The following is a 17,549-nucleotide window of genomic DNA, read 5'->3' on the forward strand; positions in this document are numbered from 1 at the left end:
GGGACTGTTGCTGTAAGGTTCCATCGCTGCTTTAGCGTGAAGGCCATGGGTCCCAAGTCTGCCCCCAGCCAGTGAGTGAGCACAGCAAGGGTACTAAAGCAGGCTAATTCCTGGGGACTCTGGAGTCCTCTGACAGGCAGCCTTGGCTCGAGGAGTCCCTGATGGTCTGGTCAGACTTTTTCTAGAACCGCACTGCAGTCTAACATGCATCCGCCCCACCCTCCTTCCCCCACATTGTCTCCTTCCCCTGGGGCCAGACCTGCATTGCTTGCCTCTTCCAGCCTCCCCTGGCTCCCTCTCCCTTTTCTCTCATAGACATTTCCCCTAATAAATTTCTTGTATTTTGAACCCTGTCTTGGTGTCTGCTTTTTAGAGGACCTTGTCTAATCCAGACATAGACTGTTCTGAAGGGGAGAGAACATGTCCATACAGGAGACTCAACGTGGGCCTTCACGGTGACTGTTATCACCAGCAGTAGGAAATGTTGCATTGATCCAGAAATGCTAAATTTGTGAGAGAATCCCACTTCGTTCATAAAACAAATATGTTTGAATGCCCATTATGAGCTGGGCCGTGTTCTAGCACCTGAGGATACAGTGAGGACTTAGGCCCTTTTCCAGGATGAGGTGTTTAGCTGGTGGCTGCATAGCAGAATGAGCTATCAAGGGCCTTTCTGCCCCAGGCCCTCCCTTTTCCCTCTTGGCCACTCAAGGAGCCTAGGCCTCACAGAAGGACTGGAGAGCTCATCTCTTTGTTGTTGGTCAGAAGTGTAGGTGTTCTTTTCTGAATAGTTCTCCTTTCTACTTCTGTCTCTGTCTGTCTCGTATTTTCTTTCTTTTTAATTTTTATTGGAGTCTAGTTGATTTACAATGTTGTGTTAGTTTCAGGTGTACAGCAGAGTGAATCAGTTATACATATACATATATCCACTTTTTAAAATTCTTTTCCCATGTAGGCCATTATGGAGTATTGAATAGAGTTTGTCTCATATTTTCTCGATTCAGTAGTTTCTTGCCTTCTTATTCATGAGGTTCCATTTCTACCTGTGCCACTGAGTAATACCATTCACCTCAGAAATTAAAATTTTCTTATTTAAAGCTACAAACCCACCAAATTTCCAGTTCTCTCTTGATGCTTTTACAGCTTCCTGACAGGCTTATCTTTCGCTCCGGTGGGGGTTTATTCCTTCTCATCATGTTCTGCCCAAGTATTTATTTTGTCTAAAAATTACAAGCCAGGTCTTTATGTCCCTCAGGCACAGAGGGAATGAGGCTCGAGGTTAAATATCTGCACATCCTTATTAGGTTAACTCACTCCTAATAAACCCAATAGCTTTTGTTTGAAGAGTCTCGATTTTTCCTAAGTATGATTTAAAACAACGCCAAAAACCTTTACTGGTGGGGTCTGTTTGATTGAAATAATCTGAGTAAAATTGGTACTTTTTTTCGATTAATGTCCTTCAAAACTGATGCTCCCCTCTCCCTGCCACAAACGCTAAGATATTTGTAGAAGACAGGCATTAAGTGAACCTTAGAATTTTGTGATACAATGACCTAACATCTTTTTTGAGAGCTAGGTCATGGCCAAACCTCGAGGGAATTAACTCAGAGCAGAAGTTGTCGGACCTTCAGCTCAAATCCTTTTCTTTTGTTAGGTGTCAAGCTATTCAGAGTTTAGGATTGAAAGTTGATAAAAACTCGGGAGTTTTTATTCTTGGACTGTCTGAATGAAAGCATAAGTGTGGTAAGTGAAGTCATGAATTTGGAATATATGTCAGTATTTTACAAATTATGGTTCCCAGGCTTTTCAGTGAAGTTGCCTTGGTCTGAAAGAATCAGACATTCAAGGAGCCATTTCATATTAATTGGCTCCTAATTTTCAGGTGTAAACTGCAGAATTAATGTGCAGTCCCTCTGCACCTGTGTCCTCTTTAGAGCTTTGTGTACAGGTTCATTAAGACGCTCTCCAGTTCTTGTCAGTTTGAGCTATTAGCACTATAAAAATTAATTTCATTTTTACATTAATTTTTTTTCTACCAGGAGGGATCAGCTTAGCCTGTGCTGTACTTAAAAATAAAATATCATCCAGGGATTTATTTATTTTGAAGTTAAAATTGCTTCTAGCATGATATCCTCTTCTTTGTTTTACTTAATTGTGTTAAGTAGACAGAGAGCAGGTATTATCCTTTATAGATGAGAATATGCAGGCAACAAAAGAGAATTATTTTTCCTATGGTCTAAAAACAGAACTAGTTAGGACAAAGGCCAAGTGAGAAAATGTTGGTCTCCTATTTGTCTCTGCAGCAGGGTTCTTTTAGAAAAACCAATTGTGAAACTTTTTCATTTTTTGCCAACATTAGAGCCTTTTTTAAAAAAAAGTGGGAGGACTCTATTCTTCGTTTAAATTTTCCCTTTAAGATTTGAGCCTAGATTCGTGGGGAAAGGTATAGCACAGGGAGAGACTGGTTAGATGGAGAAAAAGGTAACAAAGGATGCATGTGGATGGGGAGTAATCTCATTAATTAAAGTGAATTGGTTTAATCAGGAGAAAAATCTTGTTTAGGAATATTGAGAAAGATAGTACTGAAATCAGTTTGACAAGATTGTTTAAGGTTCTGAAATTAAAAAAATATTAATCTGGATTCTCTCAGTTGCATGGTCTGAACAGAAAGGGAGTTTATTAAAGAATATTAGGTAGCTTACAGTATCTTTATCAGTTTTTGGGAACTGGGAATGATGCTGAGAGTCGCACTACAGAGCTGGGCTTGGAGAAAACAGTCACCACTGTTGCCACCAGGTGTGTAGAACGATCCAGTGTGCACCAGGCAACACCACTGCCCCCGGTGGTTGTTGGTGGAACTGCTGCATCGGAAGGAATAGTTGCTACCACCCGCCAGAATCTCTGTTCACTGTTTTTTTTTAAGCACTAGCTTCCAAATCAAATTCTTGAGTGGGAGCATCTGATTAGTGGAACTCTGGCCAGGTGCCAGGACCTCATGAAAGATGGCAGGGAAAGCAAGTGTCTGTGCTTTTCAGCTTTTATAGTAGAAGGTGGGTTTTGCCCTATTTGGGAGGAGAGTTCCTCAAACATAGGAAGGGGTTTCAAATACCAGGTAGCCCCAGAGGGCAGATATACACTACTTATAATGTTTACGCCTGATTGTAAGGCAACACCATTTTCCCATGAAAAGATTAAACAAAATATTTTTGGATAGCTTGAACTTACACACTTTTAGGTATGCATTTATGTGTCTGCTAGATAATCAGATGTGTATTTTCATTATTTAGTTGATTAAATGTGTGTCTGTATTTAAAAATTAAATTATCAGTGTATACTTTAGGAATATTTTCCCCATTTATTTCATGAAAAAGTTATTCCAACTCTTGACGACTTTGACATTAGTGTGTTTATCACGGACACATTCGGAATTTTTCAGCACAGCTTTCCTCGTGGCCACATCCGTCTGAGTTATTTGAGATACAGCCCCTTTTAAAATATCTTTCTGATGCTTTCATTGGAAATTTTATCTCAAGTCACAGGTACCCCCTTAGTGCACATTTGGACAGTCTCACTTAAAAAAAATTTTCCCTGAGATGTATTTTTATGACTTGCTTTTTTAAAAAATTTACTTTGCTGAAGTCTAGTTGATTTACAACGTTGTATTAATTTCTGCTGTACAGCAACGTGATTCAGTTATACATATGTGTACATTCATGACTTTCTTAATGCAACTACTTAGCTTGTTTTTTTAGAGCGGTTTTTATGATATTACTGACTTATTTGAGGTCATCTCCTGAATGATAAATAAATCTCTTAAATTTCTTAGCTTCCCCTTGCGTTTGTAACCCAGACCTGTTTGTGAGCTCTAAGCAGATGAAACTAGATGTGATTGGGGCCGTTTTAGGCTAAGATTCCTCAAACAATTCTTTGTTCATCAAAATGATGGAGAGTGCACTCCTTCAGGAGAGTGTAAGAATTCTTATATAGGGCTAAGTCCCTTTTTTCCTAAGGGACAAGTTTGGGAAAAATATTCCTTATGTTCAGATACGTATGAGGGTTCCTTGACATCCTTTCTCAAGGTTCTGTTTCAAGGAAAAATAAGAAATATGTCTTTGCTGAACGGTTCCTTTGCTGCTGTTCTTGACGTTGGAATTGGAAAGTCGAGTTTTTGCTTCAGTCTAATGAAATGGGAAGTCTCTGGACGGTCATGGGAGAAAATTGTGGAAATTCTCCTTTGCTCTCAGATTATGCATTCCTTTGGGGTCAAGAACACATGGAATCCAGGCTTAAAATAACGAGGTCCGTGGGGGAATGGACATAATTCCTTCTGTTTCATTAGACTCAGTCTGTCCTCGTTAGTGCTGAGTGATTAGGAAGGCAGGATGTCCTGCTTCTGCTGGTTTATTCATTGTTTGATCTGGACTGAGACTTGAAAAAAATTACTAAAGATATCCTAGGATGCAGTTCTGCCTTTGTTGCCTTTTTACTGAATATGGGTTTCTGGTCCTAAGCCCCATTAGCATTAGAATGTATCAATACATCAGAACTTAGCCTTTGATCTCAAACGTGAGGGAAATTTAAAGTACCTGCAGTGGTTTCTCCCCCCACCCCAGGTAGAGTCTGATTCTCTTCTGGTCAGCTAGTATTGTCAAGAGATTCTCAGCGTTGGCTTAAACTGTAGGGGTAGGTAAAGATATTACCCTATCTTTTCTTTCCTTTTTTAGACATTTAAGCTCTCATATCCAAATGTCTTACAAAAAGGGGTTTCAGACTCTACCAGTGGGAAAAAACATAATCCTTCATTCAGACTGTTATATAATAAGCTTGTTCTTTTACTTTGGATTGTGAAGTTTGGATGGATTCTGTGGTTTGCCATCATAAGGCAACATGGAAATGTAGTTTGCGTTTCTGCCTCTCCCAACTCATGTGGAATCCCAGAATCAGAGAGATGGGTGGGACCTCAGGGGTTTCCTCGGCCTACTTCCTCTCAGTGCAGGAATCTGTGACTCTGTCTCTGGACACCGGTCACTTGCTTCTACCTGTTGATACGGAAGGAGCGGTGGGTGGGGAGGTGTCACATTACCTTGCTGGGTCCATTGTAATTTGTACTGAATTCCTCTTGATGGCGAACCCAAACCTGCTCTGTAGCTTCTCCTCGTTAGACCTGGTTTTGTCCTCTTCAAGCAAATCAAAATGATTTTTCCTTCTCTCATGTGGTACCCTTTTAAATATTTGAAGACAGCTTTCATCATTTTTCCCTCTAAATGTTCTCTTCCTCCCCAGTCTCATTAAACACCTCTGATTTTTATTTTTTTAAACCTGTTCCTTCTAAACGTTTTTAGCCTTATCTCACATTCTTGCTTTGCCTCAGTTAGAGAATGTCTGTCTTAAAATATGGTGACCATACTGTCGAGATAGGTTCTGATTTTACAGGACACAGTTGTATGATTACCTTGTTTGGATTTGAACAATATATGTAACCTATATATGTGTTCATTATCTTCTAGGACAATTTAACTACTTTAGTTCATGCTGAACTTTCAGTTAACTCAAATTTTTAGGGGCTACGGCCCCTGTTAAAGTCCACTATTAAATTCACATGAGCTGTTGTTAAGATACCTTTTACACTTGAGCATTTGCCTTTCAAGACTGAAACCTGGTTGATTGCTTACCTCGGGCAAATTCTGTGGCGCCACTTTTGAATCCTTTTTAGGTCGTGAGCTACTTGAGCTGTGATTCTCTCATGCAGCATTCAACCTTCCCTCCCAGCTTTTGGTGCCTTGCAAATGTACATTTAAAAAATATACAAACATATAAGAGTAAGAAGAACATCTTATGCTGTGATTCTCAAGATAATTCTCTCAGGCAGGGTTGAGTTAACCATGGCCCATGGGCCAAACCCACCTCACCTATTTTATAAATGAAATTTTGATGGACCACAGCTATACTCATTGATACACTATGTATGACTGCTTTTGTGCTGAAATCGCAGAGTTGAGTAGTTGGAAACTGAGGCTGTATGACTCAAAGCCTAAATTATTTACTACCTGGCCTTCTGTAGAAAAAGTTGGCTGACCCCTGTTCTAAGGGGAGACCAACTGATTCATTAACATGTTTTATGTTCATGTAGATACAAGACTATCCAAAACTCTTTCCAAGGCGCATTAGCAAGGCTTCTTATGACATTTTTTTGGTGGCTGGTTCAAGTATTTTATGGGACAAAATATAGTTATATAGTCTTATATGTGTGGTTATAAAAAATCACATTCTAAATTTGCTTTCTCTCTAAATTATTTGATTGATTTTTAATGTGTTAGTATTTGAAAGCTCTTCTCCATACTATTACCGCAGCTGTCTCTTGCAAATTTGGAAACTTTCCCCACCAGAAATTGTCTTAGAGATTTAGGTGCCGTCCCTAAAGTCGGTATGCATGTACCTCTGGGAAAGAAGAGTCATGTTTTGGCATTAGAAAACTTCCATACACTTATTACTAGCACTTCTAGTAATATTATATAGCACTTCTGTGAACTTATAAAAGGAACTGAGAGATTTCATGGAATCTCTATTTTGAGGAAAAGAAGAAAGCTATCTTTGTTGTTCAATCTACATTGCTTTACTCTGAAGCATTTACCAGCTACTTCATGATTTTGTCCTTGAATAGAATGCCTAGGGTTCAATTCAGAAATTACATAATCAGACTTTCTTAAAGAAGGAAAATGATAATTTTAAATAAAAAATTAGAAAAAAATTAAAACATTTTTTTAATTAAAGAATTGCATTAGAGTGGTGCCTGTCACAACTACTGTTTTCTTTGTTTTGGAAACAGGCTTATTGACCTGCCAATGGTAAGGTGGAAACTCCTTATATATTTTGTCTACGCTAGTGCTAGCCCTTGAAAGTCAGACAAATATTGCATCAAATTCTCCAAGTGAAGGACAAATATAAAGTTGCTCATGTGGAATCTTTGTGTCCTGGTCCTTTTGTGAACGACAGTGTTTACTCCAGAATATGGAGTTTCAGGGTTTGAATTTTAAAAGATCTTCGTGTACCCATGTTGTTGATGCCCACATCTAGCCCTGACTGAGCATCTCTGGGTCCTGTTCTGATGACCACTGGAGCCCATCGGATCTCGTCCACCCCCTCCCCTACTTCCTGACTTCTTCAGGGCCTTTAGTGATGCTGAATTGCTGGTACTTCCGTGCACTGGAAATGCTGTTTTCCCCTCTCTCATGGAGGGCCTTTGTTTTACTCTTACCCTTTGCCTGGAGAACTCCTGTACCCTGTTTCAGGCTCAGGTCTGCATTATCCCCTCAGGAAGTCTTCCCTCACCCAGGCAGCTTCCTGTTCTCACCCACACTGTGCCCACCACATCGTGTTACGCTGATGGGCTTACATCTCTCGGGCGTACTCTTACCGCAGGGGAGTCGAACTGCTCACCTTCTCCCTGCCTTGCTAGAGACAGTCTCACAAAGCCCAGTGGATGTCCTCCGAAACTCCTGTTCACCTCTCTTAAAGGGCCTTCAGCCCAGGAAGTGCTCTCCTCCCTGTTTGTAATGATTCCTTCTTTCATGCCCCGCTTTATTCAGACTTCGCCCCATGCCTCAAATCTTGAGAACTGACCTTGCCTTCTACTTCTCGGAAAAAATAACTATGTGGTAGCAACTCCTTCAGCTTCTGTTCATGAAATCTACAAACCCATCTGAATGGGCCATTGCTTTCTCCTTGCTTCCTATTACAAGGGCAGGTGGGATCTCTACTCCTGTGACTGGTCAGCATTCCGTCTCCTCCCACGTTACAGACTTTGAACCATCTTTTCTGGAGTCTTCGCATGGGCGTGGAGATGTGCTGTCATCTTTTTTTTTTTTTCATCTTTATTGGAGTATAATTGCTTTACAATGTTGTAATGTTGTGTGGGTTTAAGTACCGATCTTCTTAAAAAAAATCTGCCTTCACTTTCCCTCGTGTTCTGTTTCAACCATTGTCTTCTTTTGATTCTGTCCTTTGTGGCCGTCCTTTTGAAGAAGGGTCGTTCCCACAAATGTCCGCACCTTTTATTTATAAACCAACTCCAGTCTGGCCCTTTCTCCCTCCTTTCCATGGATATTGGTGAGATCTCATTCATTCTTTAATTTCTCTGCAGCTCACACAGTTAAACCCCTGTCTTGCTCCATCCAGCCTCCATGGACGAGCAAATGTGGGTTTATTCAGGACCACTAGTAGGCTAGGTCCAGATGTGGATGGCTAGGAGATGATACTGGTGCTAAGGGAAGTGAGCTTTAAATTATTCTGAGATGTTGTGTGTCAGTTGGATCACCTTGAAAATGTATGGCAGAGCCTCTCATCTGCTTTCCCAGGTGGACCTTGGGGCATTCCATATTGTTTCGCGTCGTCAGGATTCCTGGCATGTGCTGCTGTGTCCCTGCTCCGCTCTTTGGTTTGCCCTTGTTGCAGGTCACATGGCCTACGATATGAAGAGGATAAAATTACCGTATTTTGAAGATGATCCCTTTCCATTGACTAGTGATTGCTCTTAATTCTGTCTGTTGCCTCAACTCTTTGATACCTAAGTAACAAATTGTCAGGGCTGGAGTGAGCGAAGTCCAGTGGCCGGCCTGGGGAAGAGAGTTTAAGCAAGCCCTGGGCGTCTTGAGTGTGGACAGGATCATTTTTTTCTGAGGATTCCGCGTCTCACTGGATGAATGGTCTCTTTGGGAGAAACCCGTCCATAATGAAACACTGCAAAGGAGCCTAGGGTTAAATGAAGAATCCTTTCCTGTTGTAAGTCACTTATTCTTTTCTGTAATTTTAAGCTTGGATTTTGGGGGGCCGTTTTTGTAACAGGAGGGATGGCACATGGTTGTCAAGTGTTTTGAGGGTTGCTTTTCTATTCTGAATCCTTCTGGAGATGGTGAGAACGCTACTACTCACTAGCACATTGTGGTTAAATGCATTCTCCTTAGGTAAATATTCCCTTCTATGTGCATTTTCAGCATTGTTTGTTGTAGATTCTTTTTTAATTTTATTTTTATTAAAAAGCTTTAAATCGAAGTATAGTTGCTGTACAGTATTATGTAAGTTACAGGTGTGCAGTATCGTGATTCAGTTTTTTTACATCTTTATTGGAGTGTAATTGCTTTACAATGGTGTGTTAGATCCTGTTTATGACAAAGTGTATCAGCTATACATATACATACATCCCCATGTCTCCTACCTCTTGTGTCTCCCTCCCACCCTCCCTCTCCCACCCCCCCTCTCCCACCCTCCCTCTCCCACCCCTCTAGGTGGTCACAAAGCACTGAGCTGATCTCCCTGTGCTATATAGCTGTTTCCCACTAGCTATCTATTTTATATTTGGTAGCGTATATATGTCCATGCCACTCTCTCACTTCGTCCCAGCTTATGCTTCCCCCTACCCGTGTCCTCAAGTCCATTCTCTACGTCTGTGTCTTTATTCCTGTCCTGCCCCTAGGTTTTTCAGAGCCTTGTTTTTTTTTTTTTAAATTGCATATATGTGTGTTAGCATACAGTATTTGTTTTTCTCTTTCTGACTTACTTCACTCTGTATGACAGACTCTAGGTTCATCCACCTCACTACAAATAACTCAATTTCATTTCTTTTGATGGCTGACTAATATTCCATTGTATATATGTACCACATCTTCTTTATCTGTTCATCTGTTGATGGACACTTAGGTTGCTTCCATGTCCTGGCTATTGTAAATAGAGCTGCAATGAACATTGTGGTACATGACTCTTTTTGAATTATGGTTTGCTCAGGGTATATGCCCAGTAGTGGGCTTGCTGGGTCATATGGTAGTTCTTTTTTTTTTGCTTTTTTTTTTTTTTGCGGTACACGGGCCTCTCACTGTTGTGGCCTCTCCCGTTGCGGAGCACAGGCTCCGGACGCGCAGGCTCAGTGGCCATGGCTCACGGGCCCAGCTGCTCTGCGACATGTGGGATCTTCCCAACCCGGGGCACAAAACCGCGTCCCCTGCTTCGGCAGGCAGACTCTCAACCACTGTGCCACTAGGGAAGCCCCTATTTTTAGTTTTTTAAGGAACGTCTATACTGTTCTCCATAGTGGCTGTATCAATTCACATTCCCACCAGCAGTGCAAGAGGTTTCCCTTTTCTCCACACCCTCTCCAGCATTTATTATTTATAGATTTTTTGATGATGGCCATTCTGACTGGTATGAGTTGATACCTCATTGTGGTTTTGATTTGCGTTTCTCTAATGATTAGTGATGTTGAGCATCCTTTCATATGTTTGTTGGCAATCTGTATATCTTCTTTGGAGAAATGTCTATTTAGGTCTTCTGCCCAGTTTTGGATTGTGTTGTTTGTTTTTTTGATATTGAGCTGCATGAGCTGCTTGTAAATTTTGGAGATTAATCCTTTGTCAGTTGCTTCATTTGAAAATATTTTCTCCCATTCTGAGGGTTGTCTCTTCGTCTTTTTATGGTTTCCTTTCCTGTGCAAAAGCTTTTAAGTTTCATAGGTCCCATTTGTTTATTTTTGTTTTTATTTCCATTTCTCTATGAGGTGGGTCAAAAAGGATCTTGCTGTGATTTATGTCATAGAGTGTTCTGCCTATGCTTTCCTCTAAGAATTTTATAGTGTCTGGCCTTACATTTAGGTCTTTAATCCATTTTGAGTTTGTTTGTTTGTTTATTTATTTATTTGCAGTACACGGGTCTCTCACTGTTGTGGCCTCTCCTGTTGTGGAGCACAGGCTCCGGACGTGCAGGCTCAGCGGCCATGGCTCACGGGCCCAGCCACTCTGTGGCACACGGGATCCGCCCGGACTGGGGCTCGAACCCGTGTCCCCTGCATCGGCAGGCAGACTCGCAACCACTGCGCCACCATGGAAGCCCCATTTTGAATTTATTTTTGTATATGGTGTTAGGGAGTGTTCTAGTTTCATTCTTCTACCTGTAGCTGTCCAGTTTTCCCAGCACCACTTATGGAAGAGGCTGTCTTTTCTCCATTGTATATTCTTGCCTCCTTTATCAAAAATAAGGTGACCATATGTGCATGGGTTTATCTCTGGCTTTCTCTCCTGTTCCATTGATCTATATTTCTGTTTTTCTGCCAGTACCATGCTGTCTTGATTACTGTAGCTTTGTAATGTAGTCTGAAGTCTGGGACCCTGATTCCTCCAGCTCCATTTTTCTTTCTCGAGATTGCTTTGGCTATTCGTGGTCTTTTGTGTTTCCATACAGATTGTTAACATTTTTGTCCTAGTTCTGTGAAAAATGCCATTGGTTGTTTGAGAGGGATTGCATTGAACCTGTAGATTGCTTTGGGTAGTATAGTCATTTTCACAATGTTGATTCTTCCAATCCAAGAACGTAGTGTATCTCTCCATCTGTTAGTATCATCTTTAATTTCTTTCATCAGTGTCTTACAGTTTTCTGCATACAGGTCTTTTGTCTCCTTAGGTACGTTCATTCCTAGGTATTTTATTCTTTTTATTGCAGTGGTAAATGAGAGTGTTTCCTTAATTTCTATTTCATATGTTTCATCATTAGTGTATAGGAATGCAAGAGATTTCTGTGCATTGATTTTGTATCCTGCTACCCTACCAAATTCATTGATTAGTTCTAGTAGTTTTCTGGTAGCATCTTTAGGATTCTCTATGTATAGTATCATGTCATCTGCAAACAGTGACAGCTTTACTTCTTCTTTTCCAATTTGGATTCCTTTTATTTCTTTTTCTTCTCTGATTGCTGTGGCTAAAACTTCCAAAATTATGTTGAATACTAAGTGGTGAGAATGGGCAACCTTGTCTTGTTCCTGATCTTAGAGGAAATGATTTCAGTTTTTCACTGTCAAGAACAATGTTGGCTGTGGGTTTGTCATATATGGCCTTTATTATGTTGAGGTAAGTTCCCTCTATGCCCACTTTCTGGAGAGTTTTTATCATAAATGGGTGTTGAATTTTGTCGAAAGCTTTTTCTTCATCTATTGAGATGATCATATGGTTTTTATCCTTCAGTTTTTAATATGGTGTATCACATTGATTTGCATATATTGAAGAATCCTTGCATTCCTGGGATAAACCCCACTTGATCATGGTGTGTGATCCTTTTAATGTGCTGTTGGATTCTGTTTCCTAGTATTTTGTTGAGGATTTTTGCATCTGTGTTTATCAGTGATATTGGCCTGTAGTTTTCTTTCTTTGTGACATCTTTGTTTGGATTTGGTATCAGGGTGATGGTGGCCTCGTAGAATGAGTTTGGGAGTGTTCCTCCCCCTGCTATATTTTGGAAGAGTTTGAGAAGCATAGGTGTTAGCTCTTCTCTAAATGTTTGAAAGAATTCACCTGTGAAGCCATCTGGTCCTGGGCTTTTGTTTGTTGGAAGATTTTTATTCACAGCCTCATTTTCAGTGCTTGTGATTGGTCTGTTTATATTTTCTATTTCTTCCTGGTTCAGTGTCAGAAGGTTGTGCTTTTTAAGAATTTATCCATTTCTTCCAGGTTGTCCATTTTACTGGCATATAGCTGCTTGTAGTGATCTCTCATGATCCTTTGTATTTCTGAAGTGTCAGTTGTTATTTCTTCTTTTTCATTTCTAATTCTATTGATTTGAGTCTTCTCCCTTTTTTTCTTGATAAGTCTGGATAATGGATTATCAGTTTTGTTTATCTTCTCAGCTTTTAGTTTTATTGATCTTTGCTATTGTTTCCTTCATTTGTTTTTCATTTATTTCTGATCTGATCTTTATGATTTCTTTCCTTCTGCTAACTTTGGGTTTTTTTTTGTTCTTCTTTCTCTAATTGCTTTAGGTATAAGGTTAGGTTGTTTATTTGAGATGTTTATCGTTTCTTGATGTAGGGTTGTATTGCTATAAACTTCCCTCTTAGAACTGCTTTTGCTGCATCCCATAGGTTTTGGGTCGTCATGTTTTCATTGTCATTTGTTTCTAGGTATTTTTTGATTTCCTCTTTGATTTCTTCAGTAATCTCTTGGTTATTTAGTAGTGTGTTGTTTAGCCTCCATGTGTTTGTATTTTTTGCACATTTTTTTCCTGTAATTGATATCTAGTCTCATAGTGTTGTGGTCAGAAAAGATACTTGATACGATTTCAGTTTTCTTAAATTTACCGAGGCCTTATTTTGTGACCCAGGATATGATCTGTCCTGGAGAATGTCCCATGAGCACTTGAGAAGAAAGTGTATTCTGTTGTTTTTGGATGGAATGTCCTATAAATATCAGTTAAGTCCATCTTGTTTAATGTGTCATTTAAAGCTTGTGTTTCCTTATTTATTTTCACATTGGATGATCTGTCCATTGGTGAAAGTGGGGTGTTAAAGTGCCCTACTATAGTTGTGTTACTGTTGATTTTCTGTTTTATGGCTGTTAGCATTTGCCTTACATGTTGGGTGCGTAAATATTTACAATTGTTATATCTTTTTCTTGGATTGATCCCTTCATCATTATGTAATGTCCTTCTTTGTCTCTTGTAATAGATTCGCAACTTTTAAAGGTTATACTCCATTTATAGTTATTAAAAATATTGGCTGTATTCCTCATATTGCACTTTATTTCCTTATACCTTATTTTATTTTTTAATATTTATTTAGTTATTCATTTTGGCTGATACGGGTCTTAGTTGTGGCATGTGGACTCTTAGTTGCGGTATGTGGAATCTAGTTCCCCAGCCAAGGATTGAACTCAGGCCCCCCTGCTTTGGGAGCGTGGAGTCTTAGCCACTGGACCACCAGGGAAGTCCCTGTTGTCTTTTTTTAGATTCCACATATAAGTGATATGTAGATTCTGTCTTAAAATGAGAAGCTCCGAACGAGCCAACATAAAAATGAGAGAGGTTGTGGGTGGAGTCTGTGTGCGGTTCCTGTCATGGTGACCTTGCCAGCTCTCCGAATATTTGGATGACTGACTGTCCTGAGCTCCAGCGACTCTGCTTTGCTAGCATAGCCTAAATCTTCACGAGGAATTTTCAGTGATGAAGGGCTGTCCTGGTACATTTAAACTTGTAGTCACAAACCTAGCCCTCTACATTATGTAGTCTGATCACTAATAATGGAATGTCATCGACTTTTAAATTTCTGAGCAGTGGGAGAAAAAAAAAACCTTCAAACAGAAGTGTTCTGTTAATGAATGTGATAGACCCCTTTGTTGTTTGAAGCCAACCCTCTTGCTGTTTCCCTGAAGAAAGAGCTGTATTGGGGCTAGGTTGCACATTTCCCTGGCACTTTGCCGCACCTCCTCTTCCCCGAAAATATTTATGGAGATCTGGTGTGTTAATAAATTTAGAAGTGATTTAATGGTCACATTGGCAGGGTGAGATAAAGCAGTTCAGTGTGTTGTTCATTTTGTTTCTGGGTGGGGTGGAAGAGGGAAATGAAAGACTAACTTTTTCCTCTTTGGAAACCTAATACTCTGCTCTTCTGTTATCACTCTTGTTCTCTAGGCATTAAGTGTCACCGAAACCCTGATTAAACCCTTGGAAAAATTCAGAAAAGAGCAACTTGGAGCCGTCAAGGTTTGTGTCTAATTTGAGCACACTTGTAAACAGCAACTGTAGACACCTCTGCTGCTTGAGCGTACGCTCGGTTCACAGTTAGCAGCTTTGAAGGAGATGTTGGAGTCCACCGTCTGTTGTTTAAATATCTTTAAGCAGACAACACGTTTACTCTGTATAGAAACATCTTATCTCTGTAGGAAGGGCAGTGATTTCCATGCCCGCCTCAGCTTGATGGCAGACTGTAGCATCATACTAGGGTTTAAGATTAGAAATGCTGCTACACCAGCATGCCATTGAAACTAGAAAGAGAATATTCGGTTACAGTAAGTCCTCTACATACGAACCTTCAAGCTGCAAACTTTCAAAGATGCGAACGTGCGTTCGTATGTCCAGTCATGTTAAGTTAGTTGACGTGTCTGTAAGATTACTGTACTGTAAGGTTAAAAATGTTTTCTTTATTTTCTGTTTGTTTTTTATGTATTATTTGTGTGATAAGTGTTACAAACCTATTATAGTACAGTATTATATAGCCAATTGTGTTAGTTGGGTCCCTAGGCTAACTTTGTTGGACGTACGAACAAATTGGACTTACGAATGCACTCTTGGAATGCAACTCATTCGTATGTAGGGGGCTTACTGTGTTGGGATGTATTTCCTTCAATTTAACACAAATTTATTGAGCGTCTGTTATGTGCCAACATTGTTATGGGTGCTGGGGATTCAAAGGTGAGTGAACCACAGACTCTGTAATCAAAGCTCTGGGATGTAGCCAGGTTTTCTGGGAATAGTGCAGCCACTTTGCCACTGGGAGCCTAAGATGTATTTAGCAACTTGTAACATCTGCTAACTAAGAAGCTTTGAAATTAACTCAGAGAAGTAATTTCCACCAGCCTCTCTTGAATGTTGTGCATGTACTTGAGGGAGAAAAAATAGCGTTTCCGTGTTGTTGACCATTTTTGGCTTGGCCTAAGGAGACGGGAATAACTTTAGTTTTAGGTAGGGAAGAGAGGTTTTATATTTGTCTTTTTTCCCCCCCATGCATTGGTGATGTGAGTTTTTTTTTTTCTTTATCTTTGTAAACAAACTATTAAAATCCTTTTCTACGAATAAACATTGTGGTCTCCATGGCGATAGCTATACAAATGGATCCAGAGAGGGCCAGCTTTTTAGCTGCTATTTATAGACTCATTTCTCCTTTAAGTGACCTGTTAACATATCAGACACTTCTTTTTGGCATGATATTTTACAGTTTTTAACGAAGGGCTGTGTTTTGAGGGGAGGTCAGTGGGGTTACCGCCCCCCCCCCCCCAAGTCCTCTTCCTGGAATCGTTTGCTGAGCTACATGAAGCTGGTTTGTGTCTGTTGGCTTTGTAGCAGGACACTGGGGGGTCTGGCTTGACATCTGTGACCTTGGGCGAGTAATTGGCTTTAGTTTCTTACCTGTAAGATGACAGACTGGGGATCTGACTGCTGTAGTTTGCAGTTTCATGATTCTGTTTTCTCTGATCTTCATAGGCTGTCTTAAAGCTTGAATAATCTTGGTTCTTTCTCTTTGAACATTTCATGGCAGGTACTGAATGTAAACATTTCTTCTTTTTCTTATTTTACTTGGATGATGGTTGGGAAGGATAAGGGTTATATTATGTAAATGAAAAATGAATGTGACTTAATTAATAGATATATTTCCTTTTTATTTACCTACTGGGTTTTTAGAAGTTTCTGGCCTTGAGTCTTCTACTGACTCCTTCTCCTCCCAAGATTTGCCCAGCTTCTCATGTTGTGCCCGTTCAAAGTGTGGTTGACCCTTGAACAACTCAGGTTTGAACTGTGTGGGTCCACTTATATGTGGGTATTTTTCATTAGTAAATACTACAGTACTACAGGATCCACGGTTGGTTGAATCCACAGATGTGGAACCGCCTATATTGAGGACCGACTGTAAGCTATACTCGGATTTTCAACTGCTCCTAGGTTGGTGTCCGTAACCTCTGCATTGTTCAAGGCTTAACTAACTGTATAGCCTAACCTGCAAAACAGCTTGCAAAATATATTGCCATATTACAAGGTTAAATTATTTTAATACTTTGTCTCTTGAGCTGTTTAATGGCCAAATTCTATCCTGAAGTCCCAGTTCTTTCTTTCTTTCTTCTTATTATTTAAAAACATTTTCTCCCCTCCCCTCCCCTCCGCCGCACTTCATGGCATGCAGGCTCTCAGTTCTCTGACCGGGGATCGAACCGTGCCCCCCTGCAGTGGAAGCACAGAGTCTTAACCACTGGACTGCCAGGGAAGTCCCCCATTTCTTTCTTTCTTCGTTTTCTTTTCTGGCTTCAGGTTTATGAAGGGTGTATCCTACACTCTTGTTCAGTACAGTGTGTGTGTTGGCTGTCACACCTATTGATGTTACCTGGGAGAAGCCTTTTTTTTACTGGTAGTTTTGTATATTAAACAGTAGAGAAAGGTAGTTTTCTAGGTTATATAGTGATATATAAGCATCTTTCTTTTTCATTAGATTGTTAAATCTTTAAGAGAAAAACCTATGCTTATTTCTTTATTTTCTACCAGCCTCCACTCTGTCTTACTATAACGTATTTAATAAATAAACCAATTCTACTGTTCTTCTATTCTATTCTAGAAGAACCAGGAAAGGGCTTATAACCTGGATATTTGATGATTTTCTCCATTTGTGCTTTCTAAACACCAGTCCTATTTTGAAAAGCACACGCTCTTGTTCCAGTGGTTTATTTACTTACGCGGGATACTTAAAAATAACTTAATTCTCTTAGGTTAAAGATCTTTTTTTAAATACCATGAAGCAGTTTTCATGTGGGCAGAAAAAGACAAAAGTCTTTAAAGGTTGACCGCAGCAGAATTTTTTAGATACCCTTGTCAAAATGTTTATCTTTTCTTTCCCTTCTCCTTTTTCCCGTCTGGGACGGTCCTGTCTTTCGCTTTTATATGCAAGCTCTTTCAGTTCCATTTACTTCTTCATTTTCCAGCATCCCAGTGACATGTTTAATTTGTGTTTTTAACATAATCGAAACTGCTAGGTGGCTTTT

At 40.0% G+C, this 17,549-nt stretch overlaps 1 protein-coding gene across 1 annotated transcript in view; it reads left to right on the forward strand.

Annotated features, from left to right (window-relative positions):
• The window catches only part of ARHGAP10 (Rho GTPase activating protein 10), a 328,185-nt gene that overhangs the window by 94,152 nt on the left and 216,484 nt on the right, over nucleotides 1-17,549 (forward strand). The window contains exon 4 of the mRNA XM_065877114.1: nucleotides 14,437-14,508. Coding sequence (XP_065733186.1) covers nucleotides 14,437-14,508 — 72 coding nt within the window. The remainder of the gene's footprint in view (nucleotides 1-14,436; nucleotides 14,509-17,549) is intronic.

Source organism: Phocoena phocoena, chromosome 5 (genome assembly GCF_963924675.1).
Source record: "Phocoena phocoena chromosome 5, mPhoPho1.1, whole genome shotgun sequence".
NCBI lineage: Eukaryota > Metazoa > Chordata > Mammalia > Artiodactyla > Phocoenidae > Phocoena > Phocoena phocoena.